General features: G+C 37.0%; 2 protein-coding genes across 2 annotated transcripts; both read right to left on the minus strand.

Annotated features, from left to right (window-relative positions):
* Positions 1-585: 585 nt before the first annotated feature.
* On the minus strand, positions 586-1727 carry LOC112999587 (uncharacterized). Its single transcript, XM_026125904.1, has 3 exons — positions 1482-1727; positions 1309-1405; positions 586-1187 (listed from the first exon to the last, which is right to left on the minus strand). Exons 1-3 carry the CDS (start codon positions 1725-1727, stop codon positions 586-588), a joined length of 945 nt encoding a protein of 314 aa, XP_025981689.1.
* A 12585-nt stretch (positions 1728-14312) lies between these two features.
* On the minus strand, positions 14313-15725 carry LOC100813156 (FCS-Like Zinc finger 14). Its single transcript, XM_003546467.4, has 2 exons — positions 14871-15725; positions 14313-14655 (listed from the first exon to the last, which is right to left on the minus strand). The coding sequence occupies exons 1-2, from the start codon at positions 15497-15499 to the stop codon at positions 14490-14492; spliced, it is 795 nt and encodes a 264-aa protein (XP_003546515.1). The 5' UTR covers positions 15500-15725; the 3' UTR covers positions 14313-14489.
* Between the last annotated feature and the right edge of the window lie 6667 nt (positions 15726-22392).

The following is a 22392-nucleotide window of genomic DNA, read 5'->3' on the forward strand; positions in this document are numbered from 1 at the left end:
ATCATGGGGAATAAGGAGATTGCTCCACCACGTCAAAAGGTTGATTTGATATGGCAAAAACCAGCAACAATAGTGTACAAGGATGACAATCGTGTGAAGCCAATGGTGCACATAGTTGACTTTGTTTTTGAAGTTTTGTGTGCGCCATGGGAAGATGCTTTGGTCGCCAAGCTTCTTGGAAAGTGTATTGGTTACAATGTAATGAAAGACAGGTTAACATGCCTGTGGAGATTAATTGTAGGGTTCGATATCCTTGATATTGACAACAATTTCTATATGGTGAAATTTGATATGGAGATGGACATAACCAAGGTCATGAAGGAAGGGTGATAGAGATAAAGGAAGGGATAAGCACGATTCCTTGTGTTCGAGGCCAAGGTACCTCCTCACTACACTAAATAGTTTGTATCAAATTTCACTCTATGTGTTGTTATTCATATATTGATGTATTTATAGAGTTTATCAGGCTATATCATAACAGAAATGATTCCATTTGCTAACAGCCTATACAATTCCACTACTAACAATTATCACAAACTTTGGTGTTTTCCTACAGCACACTAACACTAGTGCTCCCTGCATTCCCTACACGAAATCCTTCAGATATCCAGGTCTGATGTTGTTCCTTTTGGGCCTACCTTCTTGGGCTGGTATCTCCTCTTGGTGGACTCCAACTTCCAATTCCTCAAGAGGTGAAGGGTTGTGACCCTGATTGCTATCAATAACATCTCTTGACAAATGCACCTTGTCCTCCAGGTGCAACACATCAGACACCGTGGACCACTTTTCCCAAGTGGCTTCCTTAGGGGGAAAACCTTGCCATTGGATAAGTACCATTCGTGTGGGTAGGGTAGTGGAAGAGTCAAACTTAGAATCAAGTTTTACGAGTGGTTCGAGAATAGGGTGGTTGTGAACCACATGTGGAGGTAATGGATTGGTGTCGAGAACAAGGGGACCATAGTGGGGGCATAACAAAGAGCTGTGAAATACTGGATGGATGTGGGAATTTGCTAGCAAGCGAAGGCAATACGCCACATTGCCAATGAGTTCTAGTATTTCAAAAGGTTCGAAATAGCGCTTGGTGAGTTTATGGTGGGCTGTTCTCGAGACCGTCGTTTGGCAAAAGGGTTGGAGCTTGACATAAACCCATTGTTCCTCCTGGAAATCCTGATGACGGCGTTTAGCATCTGCATAGCATTTTATAGTGGCCTGAGCTTTCGCAAGTCACCATGGAGAGCCTCGGAGATGGCCTACCTGGTGACCAAAAGTGAAATTATGACCGCGTTTGGTGATAAACCCGAAACATACTGAGAGATAGAAGGGGGTTTCTTACTGTAGATAACTTCATAAGGAGTGACTCATGTGCTTGAATGGACATAGGTATTGTACGAGCATTCCGCCAATGCTAGGAATTTGTACCAATCAGAAGGATGGGCATAGACGAACGACCGGAGGTACTATTCAAGGATGCGGTTCATGACCTCTGTCTGGCCGTCGGACTGGGGATGGTAAGCGGTACTCATCCTAAATGAGGTGCCACTAATCCGGAATAATTCTCTCCAAAAATTGTTGATCAATAAGGGCTCTCTGTCGGAGACTAAGCTTTGGGGAAATCCATGAAGCTTGCAAACAGTATCCAAGAATAGATTAGCCACCTTATAAGCCAAGAATTGTCGGGGCACTACACCAAAGTGTGCACCTTTAGAAAAGCGGTCGACCACCACCATATATGGGATTATGGTAGATGGGTAACGAAATCCAGTGATAAATCTTCCCAGATGCCAGAAGGGATGGGCAATGGCTGTAACAGCCCTGCAGGTCGTCGAGTAACATGCTTGATTTGTTGGCATGTGTGGCAGTGTTTAACAAAAAACTTGACATCGGAAAGCAAAGTATCCCAGGTGAAATTGGCTTTAATGCGATGAGCTGTTTTGGTTACCCTGAAATGGCCGCCGAGAGGTGTACTATGAAAATCATGCAGAATGGATTGAATGAAAGGGTTTTCACTGTTAAGCCATATGCTCCCTTTATAGAATAATAGTCCATTATCAAATTTGAAATCTGGAAAAGCAGTAGAAGTGACTGCTTGGACCTTATTCTGAAAAGTTGGGCTTTGTTGGAATGTTGCTCGAAGTTGGTCGAGGAAGTCGAGCTGAGGAAGGGAGAGAATGAACAATTGGGCCTCAGGAGTGATATCAATTCTCGAGAGGGCATCTACTACCACGTTCGATTTGCCACTCTCATACTGGATATGATAATCATAACCAATGAGCTTTGCCAAGTAATATTGCTATTTTGGGGTCTGTATGACTTATGTCATCAAGTCCTTTAAGCTACGGTGGTCAGTGAGGATGTTGAACTGGTGGCCGAGCAAGTATTGACGCCACTTGCAGATTGCCGAAGTCATAGCGTGAAGTTCACAAACATAGGTGGAAGCTCTCTGTAGCTTTGGGTTGAATTATTGGTTGAAAAGAGCAATTGGACGATTTTGTTGCATGAGGATGGTGCCCATGGCGAACTCGGATGCATCAGTTTCCACAACGAAAGGCAAAGAGAAATCAGGGGCTGTGAGCACTGGCGCCTTCGTCATTGCTTGCTTTAAGTTGTCAAAAGAAAGTTGAGCCTGTGAGGACCAAAGGAAATTGTTGCGGCATAGCATAGAAGTGAGAGGGGAAGCCATTTGCGCATACCCTTTAATAAAGTGACGATAAAACCTAGTAAGTCCCAAGAATGTCCATAGATCCTTTTGACAAGATGGTGTTGGCCATTGTACCATGGCAGCGATCTTAGACGATTCTGGTTCAATACTGTTGCCTGAGATTATGTGGCCTAGATACTCGAGTTGGCGTTGGGCGAATAAGCACTTGGAACGTTTGAGGAAAAGTTTAGCATTCAACAGGGTTTTAAGCACCACTTCCAAGTGGGTGATGTGGGCCGAGAGGGAATCACTATAGATAAGGATATCATCAAAGAAGATGACCGTGAATTTCCTCAAGTACGGGATGAGTATCTCATTCGTTGTGGCCTAGAATGTTGAGGGCGCGTTGCATAAACTGAACAACATCACGCAGTATTCACAATGGCCATGGTGCGTTCGAAAAGCAGTTTTGGCAATGTCCTCGTTGGCCATTAATATCTGATGGAATCCCTGCCATAGGTTGAGCTTGGTGAACCAGGAGGCGTGACCAAGGTCATCCAACAATTCGTCGATCGTTGGCATGGGTAAACGATCACGAACAGTCACAGCGATTAAAGCACGGTAATCCACGCACATCCGCCAATAGTCATCTTTCTTTTTTACTAGTAGCAATTGTGAGGAGAAATGGCTTTGGCTAACACGGTTGAGGCCAGATTCGAGGAGGTCTGATACTTGCTTCTCAATTTCTGACTTCTAGAAATAAGGGTATCGATAGGGGCGGGCATTGATGGGTTTAGTTGAAGGAAGGAGGTTGATGTGGTGGGTAATCTGACGTGGAGGGGGAAGGGTAGTTGGTTTGAGGAAGATGGGGGTAAATTGGGAAATGATGACTTGGATAGCAGGTATGGGTTGGGGAGGTTCAGGAGGGTTGGGTTGTGGGTTAGAGTGCACTGAAAGATGGAATAAGGTGGAGGTGGAGTTGGTCTGGATCATGCACCGAAGTTGTTTAGGGGATGGAGGTAATAGGCCATTGGCAACATCAACATGAATGGTAAAGAAATTGCCCATATGTTCAAACTGCATGGAGAGGGTGGTGTAGTTAGTAATTACAGGCCCAAGATGCTTTAGCCAGTCCACACCCAAAACGATGTCAGCTCTCCACTAATTGGTAAAACATGGGGGAAGGGATAAGCGTGATTCCTTGTGTTCGAGGCCAAGGTACCTCCTCACTACACTAAATAGTTTGTATCAAATTTCACTCTGTGTTGTTATTCATATATTGATGTATTTATAGAGTTTATCAGGTTGTATCATAACAGAAATGATTCCATTTGCTAACAGCCTATAGAATTCCACTACTAACAATTATAACAAACTTTGGCACGCGTTTTCCTACAGCACACTAACACTAGTGCTCCCTGCATTCCCTACACGAAATCCTTCAGATATCCAGGTCTGATGCTGTTCCTTTTGGGCCTACCTTCATGGGCCGGTATCTCCTCTTGGTGGACTTCAGCTTCCAGTTCCTCAGGAGGTGAAGGGCTGTGACCCTGATTGCTATCAAAGGGCCATGGATGATATTTGATCATTATCTTACAGTTCAAAAGTGGTCTCCAAATTTTGTCTCCCCGGTGGCAAAGATTGACAAAACACTTGCATGAGTAAGCTTTCTAGGCCTTAATTTTTTGTATTATGATGAAAGCATTCTTCTTGCTTTGGCCGCGGCTATTGGCACTCCAATACGAGTGGATTCTACAATGTTGGACGTAAGGCGTGGAAGTGTTTGTGTGAAAATCGATTTGGATAAACCAGTGATAGAGAAGGTTTGGCTCGAAGGTTTTTCTAGTATAAGGTGGAGTACAAAGGACGGCACCAAATTTGTGTTGGTTGCGGACATTATGGTCATTTAGCTCGCAACTGTTCTAAAGCAGTGTCTTCTGTTCAGAATGTTGCTCCGGCGGCGGCGGCACCAATGGTGATGCGAAGGGCAAGCAAGTTGTTGTTGCATCTATGAGGCAGGATGCGGGGTCCACTTCATCAAACATTCCAATTGGAAACTTCAATACAAATAATGGGAATATTAATGGCGAAGACAAGTCAATTACTGCCAATGATGAGCTGCATGGTGATTGGTTGGTGGTGAAACGCAAATCCCGTAATAAACCAAACAATCAGGATAAAGATGGAGGGACTAAAAATCAGTGCCAATCAAGAGTGAATGATAAAGATAAGAATAATATTCTTATTCGCTCCAAAACAAACAAAAGGAGAGTGACAACGTTCAGAACCACAGTCACATGATGCAAGGGGAACCTTTAATTTGAAAATGAGTGATCGTGCACTAACTCATTATGTGGGGGCTTTTGCGCTAAATACACAGTCCCCATGCAAGCTATTTCACCCAACAGATTTGTTGTACTACAAGGAAATGAGGATGATCAAATGCAACCTATGGAGATAGGAAAATCAACTGACCAACCAATGGTGGGCCAGCAGGATATGGTACTTGAGACATCCTTGGGTGACCATAATGCGACAACTTAGACTAAAGTACCAAGTTTCTAGTCCATGCTCACCTGTTATTATGGACTTGTTTTGTAATTTTAACATTGTGGCATTGAACATTATGGGGCCTTGGGTAAGGCTTCAAGATGTCATGTTCGGGACAGTTAATTTGCACCATCCATCTATGTTTCTGGTTTTTGAGACCCATGGTCCTTTTTCCAAAGTAGAAACTTTTTGGAATAATTTGGGTTTCAATCCGTTGTTTATTCAAGAAGCAGTGAGCCAGCCATTCAGGTGGCATTTGGGTACTATCTTCAGTAATTGATGTTACATGTTCTCTACTTTATTCTGACTGGCGGCTCATGTTTCCTCATGCCCTTCTTGAGGTTCTTCCAATGCATCATAACTTAGATCATAATCCACTGATTCTCAGCTGCTTGAAAGTGAGGAGCAGAAGGGTAAAGTCTTTCCACTTCCAAGCTGCCTAGATATCTCATCCTAATTATGAATCAATTGTTCAGAATACTTGGGGGTCTACAGATGGTAATATAAAAAATCCAGAGAGCAGTGGATTAAATTTGGGAATAAAAACATGAAATTTTTCCACACACAAGCTGCCATAAGGAGAAGAAGAAATAAGATTTATCGCCTAGATATTAGTGGAATCTAGTGCACTGATGAAGAGCAAAAAGAGGCCATATCTTTCTTCAAAAAGCTCTTCCACTCTGCCGATCACTGCCAACCAGAATGTCTATAGATCCCAGTCATTCCTCAGGTTAATCAGGAACTCTACAATAGCCTTGTCCAACCAATTTCTATGGAGGATGTTAAGTCAGCTATTTTTCTATGAATTTTAACAAAGCCCCAGGTGATGATGGCTTCCAACCCATATTTTTCAAAACGTATTAGGATGTGGTTGCTACTAAAGTGTGAACTATGGTAGCTACAACTTTCTCTATAGGAGAAACTGATTTGTGTCTCGCAGAAACTCTCATTATGTCAATTCCTAAAGTGTAGGCTCTAATGTCTTTTACGGATTTTCGACCTATAAGTTTATGCAATGTGTTGTTCAAAGCTATCTCCAAAGTGCTGGTCAACAAAATTCGCCCTCATTTGGATCACTTGATTAGACCACTTTAGAGTAGCTTCATTCCCAACAGGGGTATGTCTGATAATTCTCTAATCTGCCAGGAAGTTGTTCATCATATGCATAAGATGAAGAGAGGAAAAAAAGGAGTTGTTATGTTCAAAATTGATTTTGAAAAAGCGTATGATAGAGTGGATTGGGGTTTTTTAAAAATGACACTACAAGAATTTGGTTTCCCTCTTCAGATAGTTACTCTAATTATGAATTTCACCACTTCCACCAAGCTATCACTGAAATGGAAAGGTGAGAAGCTACAAAGTTTTGAACCCAACAAAAGTCTTAGATAGAGAGATCCCATGTCTCATTATCTGTTTTTGATATGCATGGAAAAATTATCTTTGTTTATACAACAGAAGGTATAGGAGAGAGCTTGGTTGTCAGTAAAGCTTAAGTCTAATGCTCCCAGTATCTCTCATCTATTTTTTATGGATGACTGCTTGCTTTTCACCGAGGCCAAATCTTCCCAAGTGAAATTTGTTAAAGAGATTCTTGATGTTTTCTGTCATCCTTTTGGATTGCGTGTTAATATCCACAAGTCCAAATTCATGACATGCAATGATGTGTCTAATGCAAAAGTGGATAAGTTTAAAATGATCTCTCACTTTCATCACACCAGGCAAATAGGTAAATATCTTGGATTTCCTATGCTGAAAGGGAGGATAAAGAATAGTGATTTCAACTTTGTTCTTGACAAGATCAATTCAAGACTAGCTGGGTGGAAAATGAACTTGTTGAATAGGGCACGTCGTGTGACCTTAGCTAAGTCAATTCTCTCCTCAATGTCAATATACATTATGCAAAATTTGTGGTTCCCGAAGGGCGAATGTGATTGAACTGATGCATCAACTCTAACCTAACCCAAAGCTCGTGGTGGTTAGGGATTAGACCAGCAAGAGATGTCAACATTTCTCTTCTTGGAAATCATTCATGGGAAATGATCCATGATAGGAACAAGTTATGGGTCCAGTTATTAGAGAAACAATACTTGCATGGGGGGAACTATATTACATGCAGAGGCGGTGGAGGGCGCATCATATACATACAACTCTATAATAAAGGCCACTGATTTTCTCAAAACTTGTGCCATATGCAAATTTTCAAGACGCTGAAATGAGACAGCGTGATATATATCACAATGGGAGATGGTGTCTTGATATGTTGGCAACTACGATTTCAAATGAAGTCAAGGAGGAATTTCAGAATCATGTCATCAATAATGAGTAGGATGATGTTATCATATGGGGACCTTCAAGCAATGGTGTTTATGTTAGAAAAATAAAATAAAATAAAATAAATAAATGAGAAGAAATGTAAAGTCTTAAACTAAATAACAAAACAATAATAGTAAAATAATTTTAGAACATGAATCAACAATGCGTTATATCAAACAATAAGTATAAAGGAAAATAATTCAAGGGAGAAATTTTGTTAGCTTGGGTTGAAGTGTGCAAACGTTATTCTTAAAGAGAAAACGCTTCCATTGAATTGGTGGAAAATCTGATTGTGCTCTTCTCCCAAGATACGACAACCCATTGGTTCCGATCGTGTGCAACGAAAAGATCCCCGAACCTTTTGAACACCAATGCTCTTACTCTCAAAAATAAGTTTTTATAAGAAAAGGAAGAAAAAAATTTAGAGAGAAAGAAATCAAATTGTTTTCATGCTGGTGTGTTTTCTATCTAGAAGAATATAGATATATATAAGCATAAACTCCTTTATGCAACAACAAAAATATGATCGTTGGAAACCAACAAGTATCAAAACAAACATAACAAATATGTAACAAATTGCATTGACCCATTAAAGCAAAATCTTAGAAAATATAGGAAATCTAATTTTACGCAACAGATGCTAAAACAAATAATTTATTTTATAAAAACAGAATTAATATGATTAACATATTTTTATAAATTTTAAATTATAAAACAAATATTTACTAACATTCCCCACATAAATTAAAATTTTAAAATATTTTTTTTAAAATAATTTGTATAGAAATGTAAAAGAAAGAGCATGTGATATTGTATTTCGGTATAAGGAACCTTCCGGGTTTGAGCCTTATACCTAGTGAACTTCCACCCGAGAAAAATGTAGTGACTTAATTGTCTTGAACTACACCTTCTTAAACCGGACTTTAGTACACAACCCCTACAATATTGACGTTCATTTAGGTTCTAATTAGTGGTAGCGCGTTACACGGTCTAGCGCATATATCTTGTTTCGTGAGTGTCACTAAGAGATTAGCTCATATCTCACAATGGCGGCCCCACCACCACACTCACTAGGTGAATCCTCGAAAAGAGTGATTTGTCACCCTCACCCCTACAATAATTGTTATCGGATTCATTAAGAGGTATTTTTTTTATCAAAAAATACACATATATAAATACCTCAACCTTAATATTGTCACAATTTATAATACACCTCGTCATAGGAATGAGAAACGGAACAACTCCACAAAATTTTATTTTGGTGTACTTTAGTCAATAAGCAATGTCGCTGTTACCCGTTGAACTTCATTCATGGGATCACCAATCACACGGAGACGGGTGTCCATTGTTGTAAGTAAATAATGGGCTTCAGTCTCATTCCCCTTGACGACTCAAGTACTTGTTGGCGCATCAACCCTTTTGTAAGGGGATCCGCAATATTATTTTTTGACCTGACAAAGTCAAGAGAAATGGTACCATGAGAAATCAAATTTCTGATAGACTTATCCCTTACTCTTAGGTATCTTCTTTTTTCATTAAAATTTTTGCTAGTAACTTTAGATATAACAACTTGACTATCACAATGCATTGGAATTGGAGGTATAGGTTTATTCAAGAATGGTAAATCACATAACAAATTTTTAAGAAACTCAGTCTCACTAGTAGCAGTATCTAAAACAATAATTTTTTCTTCCATGGTAGAACATGAAATAATAGTTTGTTTAGCATATTTCCATGATATTGCACCATCAACTAAAGTAAAAACATAACCACTTGTCAATTTTGTTGCATCAGAATCAGAAATCCAATTTGCATCACTAAATCCCTTAATTACTGCAGGAAAACATGTATAATGAATGCCATAATTAATGTTTCCTTTTAAGTATCTAAAAACTCTTTCTAATGCAATCTAATGAGAATGATCAAGATTATTAGTATACCTTCCTAATCTACCAACTGCATATGCAATGTTAGGCCTAGATAAGTTTGCAAATGCAACAAAGAACCAATAATTTGAGAATATTTATGTGAAGAGATTCCTTTACTCAAATTTTTCTTTAACTTAATGGATGAATCATAAGGAGTAGAAACAAGTTTCACATCAAAATAATTAAACTTTTTCAATAACTTTTCAACATAGTGTGATTGGGTTAAAACTATGCCATCATTTTTCTTTATAAGCTTAATACTCAAAATCACATCTATAGGACTAAGGTCCTTTATATCAAAATTACTAGATAAGAAAGACTTCACATCATTTATGAAATGCATACCACTACCAAATATCAATATGTCATCCACATTCACACATTTATCATTATTATTGATTTGAAAACCATACAAAAGAACAACTTGATCAAACTTTTCGTGTCATTACTTTGGAGCTTGTTTCAAATCATATAAAGATTTACCAAGAATCTATAAGTAGTACTATGCAAAGAATATCCAACAAAAACATAATCAACAGTCTTTGGTCCAATTTTCCTTTTCTTATTAATAGGGATGTTAACCTTTGCTAGACACCCACACACTTTAAGATATTTTAGATTTGATTATCTTTTTCTCCATAGCTCAAAAGGGGTTTTTTTTAAAAAATAATTATAAGGTACCATATTAAAAATACAACATGCAGAATATAAAGTTTCATCTAAGTGTTCATTTTATTGCTTTGTGTGTTGTATTTTCACAATGTTTATTATTATTTTTAGCAAGGAGCTACATATATAGAGACAACCAATCACCAACGTGTAGCAATAATGTTAAACAACAGAAAATAAAAACCAAACAACAAACTTCCTAATTTTAAAGACTTGTAATGTTAAAAAAAATTGACCAAGTAAAAGATAGCTCCCTAACATAGGAATAGAAGTAGTGGGATGCTTTTAGTTTTTTCACGAAAACTAATTCTAAAAACATTTTATCTTTAAAAACCATAATTGATAAAGAAAATATATTTTAATTTTAAATTTCAAATTATAAGAAAATATTTTCCAACAATCTCCCACTAATTTCAGATTTAAAGAAATAAAATAATATAATAAAAACATTTTTAATAAAGTATAATACATTGTGTTCTCATCAATTAATTGTCCAGGCTTACTAGGAAGAGGCTCAATCATATCCATTACAAATATTTTGATAAAACAGAATGTTACTTGACAAAGGACTATACAAGATTCTAAGACTATTAAAAAATTAAAATAAAATAAAACAAATAAATGAGAAAAAATATAAAGTCTTAAACTAAATAACAAAACAACAGTAACAAAGTAACTTTAGAACATGAATCAACAATGCACAACAATAAGTATAAAGAAAAATAATTTAAGGAAGAAATTTTGTTAACCTAGGTTGAAGCGTACAAACAAACATAACAACTTATCGATATCAAAACAAACTTAACAAATACATAATAAATTGGATTTGACCCATTAAAATAAAATCTTAAAAAATATAAAAAATCTAATTTTACATAACAAATCCTAAAATAAATAATTTATTTTATAAAAACAGAATTAATATAATAACATATTTTTATAAATTTTAAATTATAAAACAAATATTTCCTAACACTTTATACGTCTAACTCTACCTTCAAATAGCTAATTGCCGAGAGTCCATCACCTAATACACACCGTGTCAATTGGTCCTGGGTCTAGAAGATGCAGCTACCAGAAAACATTCTTCACTTCCTTTGGCTTACCTTTCAAGGTAGCCTACCAACTAACATTTGTCGCGTTTACAGACACTTGTCTGTTAATGATTTGTGTTGTAGGTGTACTAGTCAGCAAGAGACCACATGTCATCTTCTTCGGGATTGTCCTAACTCAACCATGGTTTGGAAGCACTTGAAACTGGATTCTCATACTCTTTTCTACATAACGAATGTGTATGACTGGCTAGTCTCCAACCTCAATAGCGATAATGGAATTATGTTTGCCACTGGCTGCTAGATGTTGTGGAAGGCACAAAATGCAAAAATCTTTCAAGACAATTCATGGCATATCTGGAGAATCATAAGTCAGATACAGATTCTACACCAGTATATTAACTGTTCAAATAGGCGTGCAATTACTTACAAGCAGCAGCGTGAAGTCTTGTGGAAGCGTCCCCCACCAACTGCTATCAAAATTAATACTAACGGCAGTTCACTGGGGAACCCAGGAAAAGTGGGATATGGAGGACTATTTCGGGATCATTTAAGGAACTGGATTAGCTGGATTCTCAGGACATTGTGGGATATCAACGAGTTTGAAAGCATAATTGTTTGCTGTATTTCATGGACTCCAAATAGCATGGAATGAAGGATACATAATCATCCTTTGTGAGACTGATTGCAAAATGGAGATTCGTCTCATCCATGGCACTACAAATCACTACCATCAATAAAAAGCTTCTTAGTTTGAATAGGCAAGTTACTCTGCAACATACACTTGGTGAAGCCAACTCATGTGCAGATTGGTTATCCAAGTATGGTGCAAGTCAAGATCAATGATACTTTGTTTGGGATCATTTTCCATCTTAGCTAGCTACTCTATTGCTCTCTGATGCTTGGGGGGTGATTCACTTGAGGATGTAATTTAGTTACTTTCCTCTGTGCTTCTCTTGTTCTTTTCATTTCCCACTCATAAAAAAGACATTCCTTTTTTTTTTTTCCAACTTTCCCCTCTGAGCAGGGAGCACAATGATGTTTAATTTTAGGAAAAAGATGGCAGTGGACATGCAATGTGGTAGTGGGGCATATGCCTATGAATGATAAAAGGGGTTCCTAGCATAAAGTAGCTCGGAGTGGAGTGGAGCCATAATAATATGATTCCTTTATATTGAGTTTTTTTTTCTTCACTATATGTATTTTTTTGTTGTACACAATTTAGTTCAAATCGAGTAAAATTATCATAGGAGATAAAAAAATTTCTCAAAATATTTAATATAATTACATATTTAAAATTTAAATTTAAGACTTTTGATTAAATTAAAATAATCTCACATCAATTAATTGACATGTTTAGTGATTTTATAATAAGAGGCTCTCTAGCTTGTTGATTTTATCTTATTTTCTTTTTTCCATTTATAGTGGGAATTGATGAAATTGGGCCACACCAAGACTTGGATTCCCTAGTGATATTCACTCCACCTGGTGCTTAATTTCAAAGTGGTCCATCCCATGGTCCCTACTGTATTAGCATCCACTTAAACACGACGAAATAACACATTTATGAGACAGCTTGATGTTTTGTTCAACCATAAGTTTCAAGATAAGAACACCGTTTTCTAATCCACACTAGTATTTCTTTGGAGTGAAATCATGTAAATTTTGAGATTTTTTCACTGATTTCTCCTAAATTTCACCCAACAAAAAATAGATTGGTGCGTTTTTGCTACTACTTCACTTTGGACGAGATCCATTGGACATATATTTACTTCAAGGATCTCATCTCTTAATTTAATCTTAAAATTTGTTAATTTTAATTTATGAAAAAAGTGAGAAATTTATCAAAATGGCGAGGTGAGATATAGGTTTCACTCTTACTTTCTTGAGTTCAGCCCACTGATGGAATTATTCTTTTTTCCCCCTCTATTTTGAAACGAGCTATATAAAAGGAGAATTCTTATCGTAGGAGGGTGGTTGGGACAGTTGCTTTTAACCCCGATACCACGACTTATTAAATATGGAAAGTATATTTTTTAATCATATAATCATTTATAAATAAGTTTTAATTGTGCATTTTATCATTCAACTATTATTATTTTACTAATCTTACTACCTAAATTTTTTCTGCATATTTTATCATCATTTTTTTTTGCACATTTTACCACAATATTTTTTAATTTTTGCAAAATGATAATATTCAGATGATAAAATATGCAATTGAACGTATAAATAATTAAGCTTATTTTTTAAAAAATTTAATAATTTATTGCTGCTGTTAGGTCGCCAATGTTAGTGTTCTTATGAGAACATATTCTTCCTTGTTGCATGTTTGGCAGCGTTTGAACTCCATACATCTATATCCAAAGTGAGTAAACAATATTCCAAAAAAGATTATGTTTTGTTGGATGAAGCTAAAATTAAGTTTGGCATTAAATAAAGTATGGTTGAATAAAAATATAATAAAACAATTTTAGCATTAAAGTATCATATTATATTTAATTTAAATTTGATGTAAATGTAAAAACTTTTTAACATGAAGTATTTCACTTTAAAATTAATTTTAAGTAAAAATTATTTTACAAAATTAACATAGTTCAAAATTAATCTTGCAAATATTCGTTCAAACACACTATCAATATTGTTCTTTTACAAGAATAGTAAATGAACAAAAAAGTAAGCTAGTAATTTCAAATATCATGTGTAAGTTTTTTTAATTAATTTATTTTAAATAATTTTGTATAATGATTATAAAAATATAAAATTGTTTCTTGCTCATTATATATATTTACATCCTATTTCTGGAGATTATACATGACTTTTTTAGGAATTGAGAAAAAGAAAAAGAAAAAGAAAATCTCATTTAAATAACATTACGATCACTCAATCATTTCTCGACTGTGTTAAAAGCACTGCTATCAAAACAGAATTAAACACGAGGTGCCCACCTATTTAATTATGAACTGCCACTTGTTAAAGCTGATTGAACAAAGTGATCAAAAAATTATTATGTTTCCTAAAAGACTTGACCTCAAAACAGAACACAGCAGAAAGCAAACTAAAAAACAAAAAAAAGTACAGAGTAAAAGGATAGAAGGAAACAGAACAAACTAAATCTGCAATTGAAATCGCAAATTTATAATTTTCTGAGATACAAGAAGAAGAAGAAAGAAAGCTCTTATTAGTATTCAACTAAATCAAAATCTCTACTACTTTTTCGATCAAAAAATTTTCTATGGTTACACCACTAAGATTTCTTAATTTTCTTTTACATACATAGCCTTATATGATGTGAATTCAAAGTATATATGAGTCTCTACCAGAGACAGAAATTAAACGCTAAAGGGCCACAATCCCAGTTGAAAACATTTGGTCCCTTGCTGTATATGGTGAACTTGACATCTCCACAGACCTTGAAGCTTCTGATCTACACCGTTCCTTGCGTTCATCGTCCATTGATATTTGCCTTGAACGACACTCGTTGCTACAAAATGCTTTTTCTCCTCTGTAAACACCGATACAAAATAAATCATTAGTCCAACTTAAATCCCATAACCAAGGTTTTAAATATCATCAATTGTGGTTTTATCGCGTTGCCCAAATCACGGTCGCCGACCCTTTTTTAAAACCTTGCCCATAACTAAAAAAAATTGAATAAATAATAAATAAAATGATCGAATTTTGAGCAAGAAGGACTTTGGAATATGAATTTGTAAGTACCTGTACATGTAAATGTCTTTGCCATGGAGATTCTTTCGGCACAAGTGACACGAGCTGAGAAAATCCGAGGTGGGATATGACGGTTCATCTTCTTCAATATTTAAAGTTTGCGTTGGTGGGATTCTTCTAACACCACCAACACCAACGTTGTTGTTGTTGTTGTTGTTAATATTATAGCAGCCATGTGTTAGAATTCCACGTTCACCGCCATCATAATAAACCTTAGTGATGGTCTTGTTGTTAGGTACATGGTATGTCACAAACGTGTAATCCTCGGAGCTTCCAACGGGAATTTCATTCACACCCTTTTGAAACCCTTGATGGTTTTTAACTGGGATTGGTACGGATCGGTTTGAATTTGACGTGCAAATAACGGCGTGTTTGGGCACAACGTCATGGCCTTGTTCCTCGGATGATGATTTTTTATCAAGGGCCACCACAATTCCTAGACCTACACCACCAAGGTCATAGCTTTTAAGACCCTTTGGTGATTGCATCTTCAAGTTCATCATGTCAAACGGGCTTCTAGGGCTTCTTCCGAGGGCATCAAAAAGCTTGGTGGTGCAGTCGCCGGAGACCAATAATTCGGAGATTTTTCCAATCCGCGGCTGGGGCCTCTTCCCCAACATGGCTACAAATTTGTGCTCAGGTAGCTAGAGTTGTGGAGAATAAGGATGGAGGAGATGGGTGTGTGTTTGTGCCAAAGGTTAGTGTGAAGGGTGGGATGTGAGATGTGGGTGTCTTTTATAAGACCAACTAGGAAGGGTATCACAGATGTTGTAATATAATTGATGGAGTGGTTGGACTAAGCCCGTGGTTTTGTTTGGAAGTATGTGGGAGATGATTGCTAGAGATATGTCCAACAAATTATTTTTAATTTATTTATAGAGTTTTTCTTAATCAAAAGGTATTCCAGATTTTTTGTTTGATACTAGATTAATCTACCTTTTACTAGGTTGACACTTTAAATTGATATTTTCAGTTATGATTTCATCTTTGAGTTAAAAATTAAATTTTAAAATTAATTAAAAATTAAGTGTCGAATAACCTGTTTTAGATTTTTTAATTAATTTATCGAGTTATTAAACATATGTTTATTTTACTAATTCTATTGCACCTTTAAAAAGATGTGCATGTTGTGATTGTTTAAACGTTAATATTATTTATGGGTCACTTGTATGATGAATTTTACTGAAAGTGAAATAATTTTTTACGATACCTAAGTAAATTTGAATTCTTAGATGTGTTGATTTTAACATCAATGATTAATATTTTTCTTTCTTTTTCTTTTTCTCCTTTTTTGTTTCTCTTTCCCAATTTGTCCCTAACTACTCCGATTATTTAATCGCCTGATTTGCCTATCCTCCCTCCTTTCCTCCAACCTCAAACCCAAACCTTCGAGGCACCACATTTGCAACACTGATCGGCACCAAAGCGTACTTGCCGACTGTAACTCACACCTTCTGTTCGAGTGCACTCTTGGTGTGTCATTGAAAGACATTATTGTTTCATCTTAAGGTCTAGTAACGGATGCATCATTTTGTGTTCCTTAGTTACTTTCAAATGCAGCGTCGGGATGAGACAAAGGGAGTGGTTGGCAGTAGCGGCGTGCAATGGTTTGCGTTCACAAGCAAGGAAAGGTTTCATGGTGGTTCATCATTTTCCTTTGAGAATGGATTTCGTAGTGCTTGCATTGGCTTTTTTTATAAAGAATTTGATTTAGATTTGTTTCTTGAGTGTGATATTCTGAATTTCTGTCGTTGGCTTTTGTTGGATTTTTTTTAATGTTGGATCCTTGTTGTTTGTTATTTTCTTGAAAATCATTCATAGTTATGGGGAAACAATGATTCTATCAGTGATAAAGTGACATTTGTGATGGAAAGAAAGGTAATGGAGAGAGAAGGAATGACAGAGGATAAAGAGACTAGACGATCCGAGAAACGAAATAATCAGAGACAAACTGAAAAAGAAAAAAAAATATTAATTTTTGATTTTAAAATCAGCACATCCAATGAATTAAATTTATTTAGATACCATGCCAAAAATATTTTACTTTCCTAATGTAGAATCTGTCCACTTGTACATGGACCAGTTTCCGAAAAAGTATTTTCAATGATTAAGACGTCACAAAAAATTGTAGCACAGCATTAGTTTAATATGGGTAAGTGCGTAATTGGGTGGTTCGATTATACAAATAATACGGCAGGCAATGGAGTAGTTTAATTGTTAATTTTACACACCAAGGTTGATATTTGAGTTGCGCTTTCACCAATTCCTTATAAATGGAATACTACATAAGTGGTGTGTAAGTACTTTGCTAAAAAAAATTAAATTGGATGCATGTTGTATGTGGTTTTGGAGTAGGATAATTTCTCTTAGACAATATAACAAAACATTTTAATAGTGTTTATATTTTTTTTTCATTGAAGATGTCCTTCAATCGATAATTGAAAATTAACTATTTTTAAGGTGTAAAAATTACTAAAATGAGTTGTGTTCCTGTAAGCAGAATCTTTTTCCATTTATATGATCAAGAATCAATTGTAGATACTCTAAGAAAATCAATTGAATATTTAAGGGCATATATTAAATTAAATACTTAATCAAAGACTACGCGGCCGGATATATTATTTCTAATTGTAAGTAAACCAAACTCCCTCCCCATCAATAATTCCTTAACCCTGATTGGAACTTGGGAATAAATAAAAATTAAAATAACACACTTTTGGGTGTCTTTGTTCACTCAAAGAAACCATCTTAACCGTTGAATGAAGCGGGACGTGTCGTTTAAATAATATGCAAGCGCAATTAGGTTATACTTGTCTCCGATTGATCTGGTCTTTCTTTTTTCTTTTTTTTTTAGAGAAAGTTGATCTTGTCTTAAACTTTGAAAAGATTAATTTTGGTTAAATTATTCAGAAGTTTTAATTATTTGAATATTTTTAATTTTTTTAATCGAGACATTGAACTTGTATTTATTTTTAATTGAGTCTTTTTGTTTAATTGTTTATATAAAAAATTAATTGTCTAGAGTCAATTTGTAGGTTTATAGTAAGGTTTTAGGGTGAAGCCTAAAGAGGCTTGTGAAAGAAAATAATACTTGAGTGAATCTATTAGTTAAAGAACATGATTGAAGATACTAGATATAGAATCTTTAGAAATGAGAATGTCATAAGAGATGCGAGAGTACTCATTGTATATTTGAGAGGTGACAATATTGAATTTTAAGACTAATTAAGTCCTTGTGATTAATTTTTATTAATGAAAGTTAGAGATAAGAGATAATATAGATATATGTTGATAATAACTCTTTCTTCAAATGCCAAATAAAGGAGATTATAATTTTTTTTAATATTTTTTTTAGTTATTTATATAAGAAACAAACAACTAATTCATCAAAACATTAAGGATATTGAGTTTAATTTCACTTAGACCAACAACATCTTACTATTTTGTTTAAATGATCATTTATCTTATTAAATTGCAATAAATGGACACAATTTTTATGATTTTGATATTTTATTATTTTACTATAACCATATATTTGCAATATTGCACATCAAATTGCAAGTATATGTGGAGGAAGCTAGGATAGGTTTGTCAATATAGTGGAGAAAGAACATGAGGTAGCTAAGAGCTAACATAGAAGAAGAATTCATATTATATCAAGCTCTAGACCAGGTTTTTATGTTGTGTATATTAAACCCACCTTATTTGAGAAAGATAGTCAAACTTAATAGTCATTGGATCAATAGTTGAGAAATAAAATGTTCCTAAACATCCCCATTATTAAAGTGGGTAATCCTTACTTAAACGCATATATTAAGAGTATTTAAAAATAATTTTATTTAAAATAATGTACTTAGCAAAATTTGGAGTTGTCTCACGTCAATATGGATGTGACCAAAGTAGGCTCCACGATCTCGCATGTTGGATTGGGATTTCCCTTTGTTAAGAGGACAAAAGGACGAACCTGCAAAATAAAGGACTCTGATGCTCCAGTAAGTATGTGAGTTATGTGAAAATGAGTCATGAAAAGGATGATATAGAACCTGATACTTATAGAGTGGAGTGGGAGCTATGAGTCCTTGTTTGTAAGGGTTGTTATGGTGTTGTAACAACCCTTGTAGATAATTATTAGCTTGTAGATAATAACTAGTAGATAATGTGTAGCTTATAGATAATAGAATACTTGCCACATGATAAGGAGGTTATAACATATTCAAATAATGAAATGGTTAGAGATAACCTGTCGGTTTGGGAGCCCAGCTACTAAGGGCGAGACGTCTGCACTCTTGTGCCAAGGCTGACATGGAGGGATGAGGTGTTTTGGAGTGCCACATAGCTTACCATGTGTATTTAGTGGACCCTAGACAATACATAATCCCCCAAGCTATGATAATAGAATACCTGCCACATGATAAAGAGGTTACAACATATTCAAATAATGAAGTGGTTAGAGATAACCTGTTAGTTTGGGAGTCTTGCCGATAAGGGCTAGACGTTTGTGCTTCTGTGCCAGGGATGAGATGGAGGGTTGATTGTGTATTGGAGTGCCACGTAGCTTACCATGTGTATTTAGTGAACCCTAGATAGTACATAAGCCTCCTGAGCTCTGAGCCAGCTTACAAGCGAAAGAGGTTGTCTGATGTCAAGAAAGATTGTCTAGTGTTGAGGGTAGTAGCCTTGACAAGTAAGAGGGTCACGAGTTCGTCGAACCCCTAGGTATGGACAAGTGTTGTCTGGTGTCGAGAGTAATAACCTTGACAGGTGTGAGAGTTGCAGGTCTGTGAGGCTTATCAAGCCCCCCCAGCCTGGACAAGTGTTGTATGGGTTGCTGTTGTTAAGTTGTCCAGGGGGGCATGCTTTTGGTTTTCTAGACGAAGTCAGGCATGTCAGGTGAGGGGAGTCCCTATATTTGAAAATTCTGCCCTTTTATGACCTTTGGAGAATGCATTGAAGACAAGCATTTTGTTTGTCTTTTACTGCAGGCGAGTGCAGTGCACGCGCGTTGCTCTTGCATACGTGTCACCTATGGAGTGGGCACGTACTAGAGATGTGGTGAGTGGGTAGTGGGGCTGCATCGTGGTGCGAACTTTTGGGGCATCATTTTAGCTCCTGCCCGTTACCAAAGAGTCACACCCTCTTTAAATAGAGTGTATGTTTGATTTATGATCATCATCTCTTTTGAACTTGTGCTTCCTTTTCTGAAATCTCCTTGCATTCTTGCGACCTTTGCGATCTTTCTTTCTTCGATTGTCTCTCTTGTTTTAAGGTACATTCCTTTCCAGAATGTCTTTCATCTCTGACTCCACCATGGGTATGGACAGTAGTGACTCCAGGGGTTCAATTTAGCAACCCCTAGTGGACCGGGAGGTCATCCCAATCGGTGGTTCCTCCTCAAAGAAGACATGCCATGGAGCCTCTGATAGCGAGTCCTCTTCCTCAGAGAGGTTGACGGCTTCACGTCGTGTTGGTGGAGGCACCTTTCGCTTATGTATGAGGGCACAACCTTCTATTGCTTCTATGGACGAGGAACCCGTTCCAGTCACCACGATTCTCCTTTTTTCTGTTTCTGGGGGAGCAAGAAGGAATGGTGACGAGGATATTAGGGCTTCCCCCATGTGCATCGTAGCCACAGTGTTGGGTCGCCTTCATCCTCTCTTGTCGTCGTTGGCTATGAGTGGGTAAGGAAGGATGTCTTGAAATATCTCTCCTCCATTACTTTCGTGGTGAGTGTCGCCGCTCTGCATCGCCAGGTGAAATTGGCCAATCCGGAGGGTACCTACAAGATAGTCGTCCAGGCTTGCGGGAGTGACGATTTTCCCTTTTTAAGGGTAGTGTCGGGTAATCCGCCCTTCTTTTTTATGTACCACTATCTTTTTTATGTTTTGGGTTTGGTTCTCCCCTTGAACGCCTTCCAATGTGCTCTACTTCAGCACTTGAATGTAACCCCTCTCAACTTCACCCCAATAGTTGGGCTATGGTGAGGGCCTTCGAGTTTCTATGCCCCTTCTTCAACATCTGACCTAGTGTGTTGGTGTTTTTGTATTTCTTTCAGATGAAATTGGCAAGCAAGATAGGCTGGGTCTCCTTGCACAACGTGTCTAAGAAGTTGTTCGAGTTTGACTAGAAGGTGTTTCACTGCTTCTAGGATCATTTCTTCAAGGTCCTAGCTACTGACGTCATGGCTGATGGGTTGCCACTGATATTCAACCGAGACGGGGAACCCTGCTTCTCGTTCTACTGCAGTCAGACCCTACTAGGTTCAAGTCGTTTGAAGAGGATCTATTGACCCTGGTGAAGAGGGTTGACAAGGTTATCTTAGTGCAACTTTCAGGCTCACTAGATATGCGGGGCATTCTGTCTCTTCCTTTGTCAAATGCTCCTTTTGCTACCTTGGACAATAAAATATTTTTCCTTGTCTTTCTCTATGTCTGATGTCCACCGTCACTGTACCCTTTTTGAGTGCTAGTGTGATGACCACAAGCGCTCTAGAAATTCCACGTCCTTCTTTTTCAACTCCACCGGTTCCCCCCTCGGCTGTGTTGGCATCAGGGTCTCCTTCTTCCTCTTCCCACCCCAATGTCTCCTTAGATAAAATCTACAGTTCTCGTGATGTCGATTCACTATGGGGTATGGGTTATAAGCCAAAGTAGAAAACCCTGGTTGGCTTTGTGTCTCTCTTTGATAAAAATCTTATTCAGTCAGTTGGGGTTCTTAATGTAACTGACTCTATAAAGGTCTTCCTCCAAAGAAGTCTGGCGATTTTGGAGGAAAATGGACAACAACACTAGGAAGCTCTGAGTAAGGTGATGTCCTTAGAGACTGAGATTGCCAAGTGGAGGGCCACTACTCAAAATGTTTGGAGAGTGGAGCATCCTAAGGTGGCCAATGCCATTGTAGCCTTAGTTGAGGTCGTGAGTTCAAACCATCGACTATTATTCAAGGTTGGTAATGTTCTTGTCAAGCTGCTGCGCACCAGATTGGATGGTGATGAGTTGCTTAGGCGCTGCAAGGGCTTGCAAAGGGAGAAAAATGACTTGACAGACAAAGTGGAGAGCACTGCGATAGAGAAGGATGAGCTTGCCAAGGTGGTTGCTGACCTCCAGGCCCAATTGAAGGAGTCAGAGTCCAGGCTGGAGGAGTTTGAGTTGAGGGCATCAAAAGAGAGGGAGGCCAGCAAAAAGCTTGAAGAAGAGTTGTTGGTGTATAAGAAAGAGGTTATGGAGAAGCATGAAAAGGGCTTTCATAAGGCCGTTAGGCAGGTCGGGTTCTTTGCCAAGGATCTTGACTTGGGTTTTTTTATCTTTTTAAGGACGTGAAGGATGATGTTCTGCTTGAGGAAAGAGAGATAGTTGTTGAGGAGGAGGATGCCGGCGAGGAACAGGGCATTGGGGTCAATTTTTAGACAATTTTTTCTTTGTTTTTACTTATTGGATTATGTGCTATAATGGCTTTGTAATTATAAAAATGATTGTTCTTCTTTAATATGTATGCTTTCCTTTGTTGACGAGTTTTG

Source organism: Glycine max, chromosome 15, assembly GCF_000004515.6.
Source record: "Glycine max cultivar Williams 82 chromosome 15, Glycine_max_v4.0, whole genome shotgun sequence".
Lineage (NCBI taxonomy): Eukaryota > Viridiplantae > Streptophyta > Magnoliopsida > Fabales > Fabaceae > Glycine > Glycine max.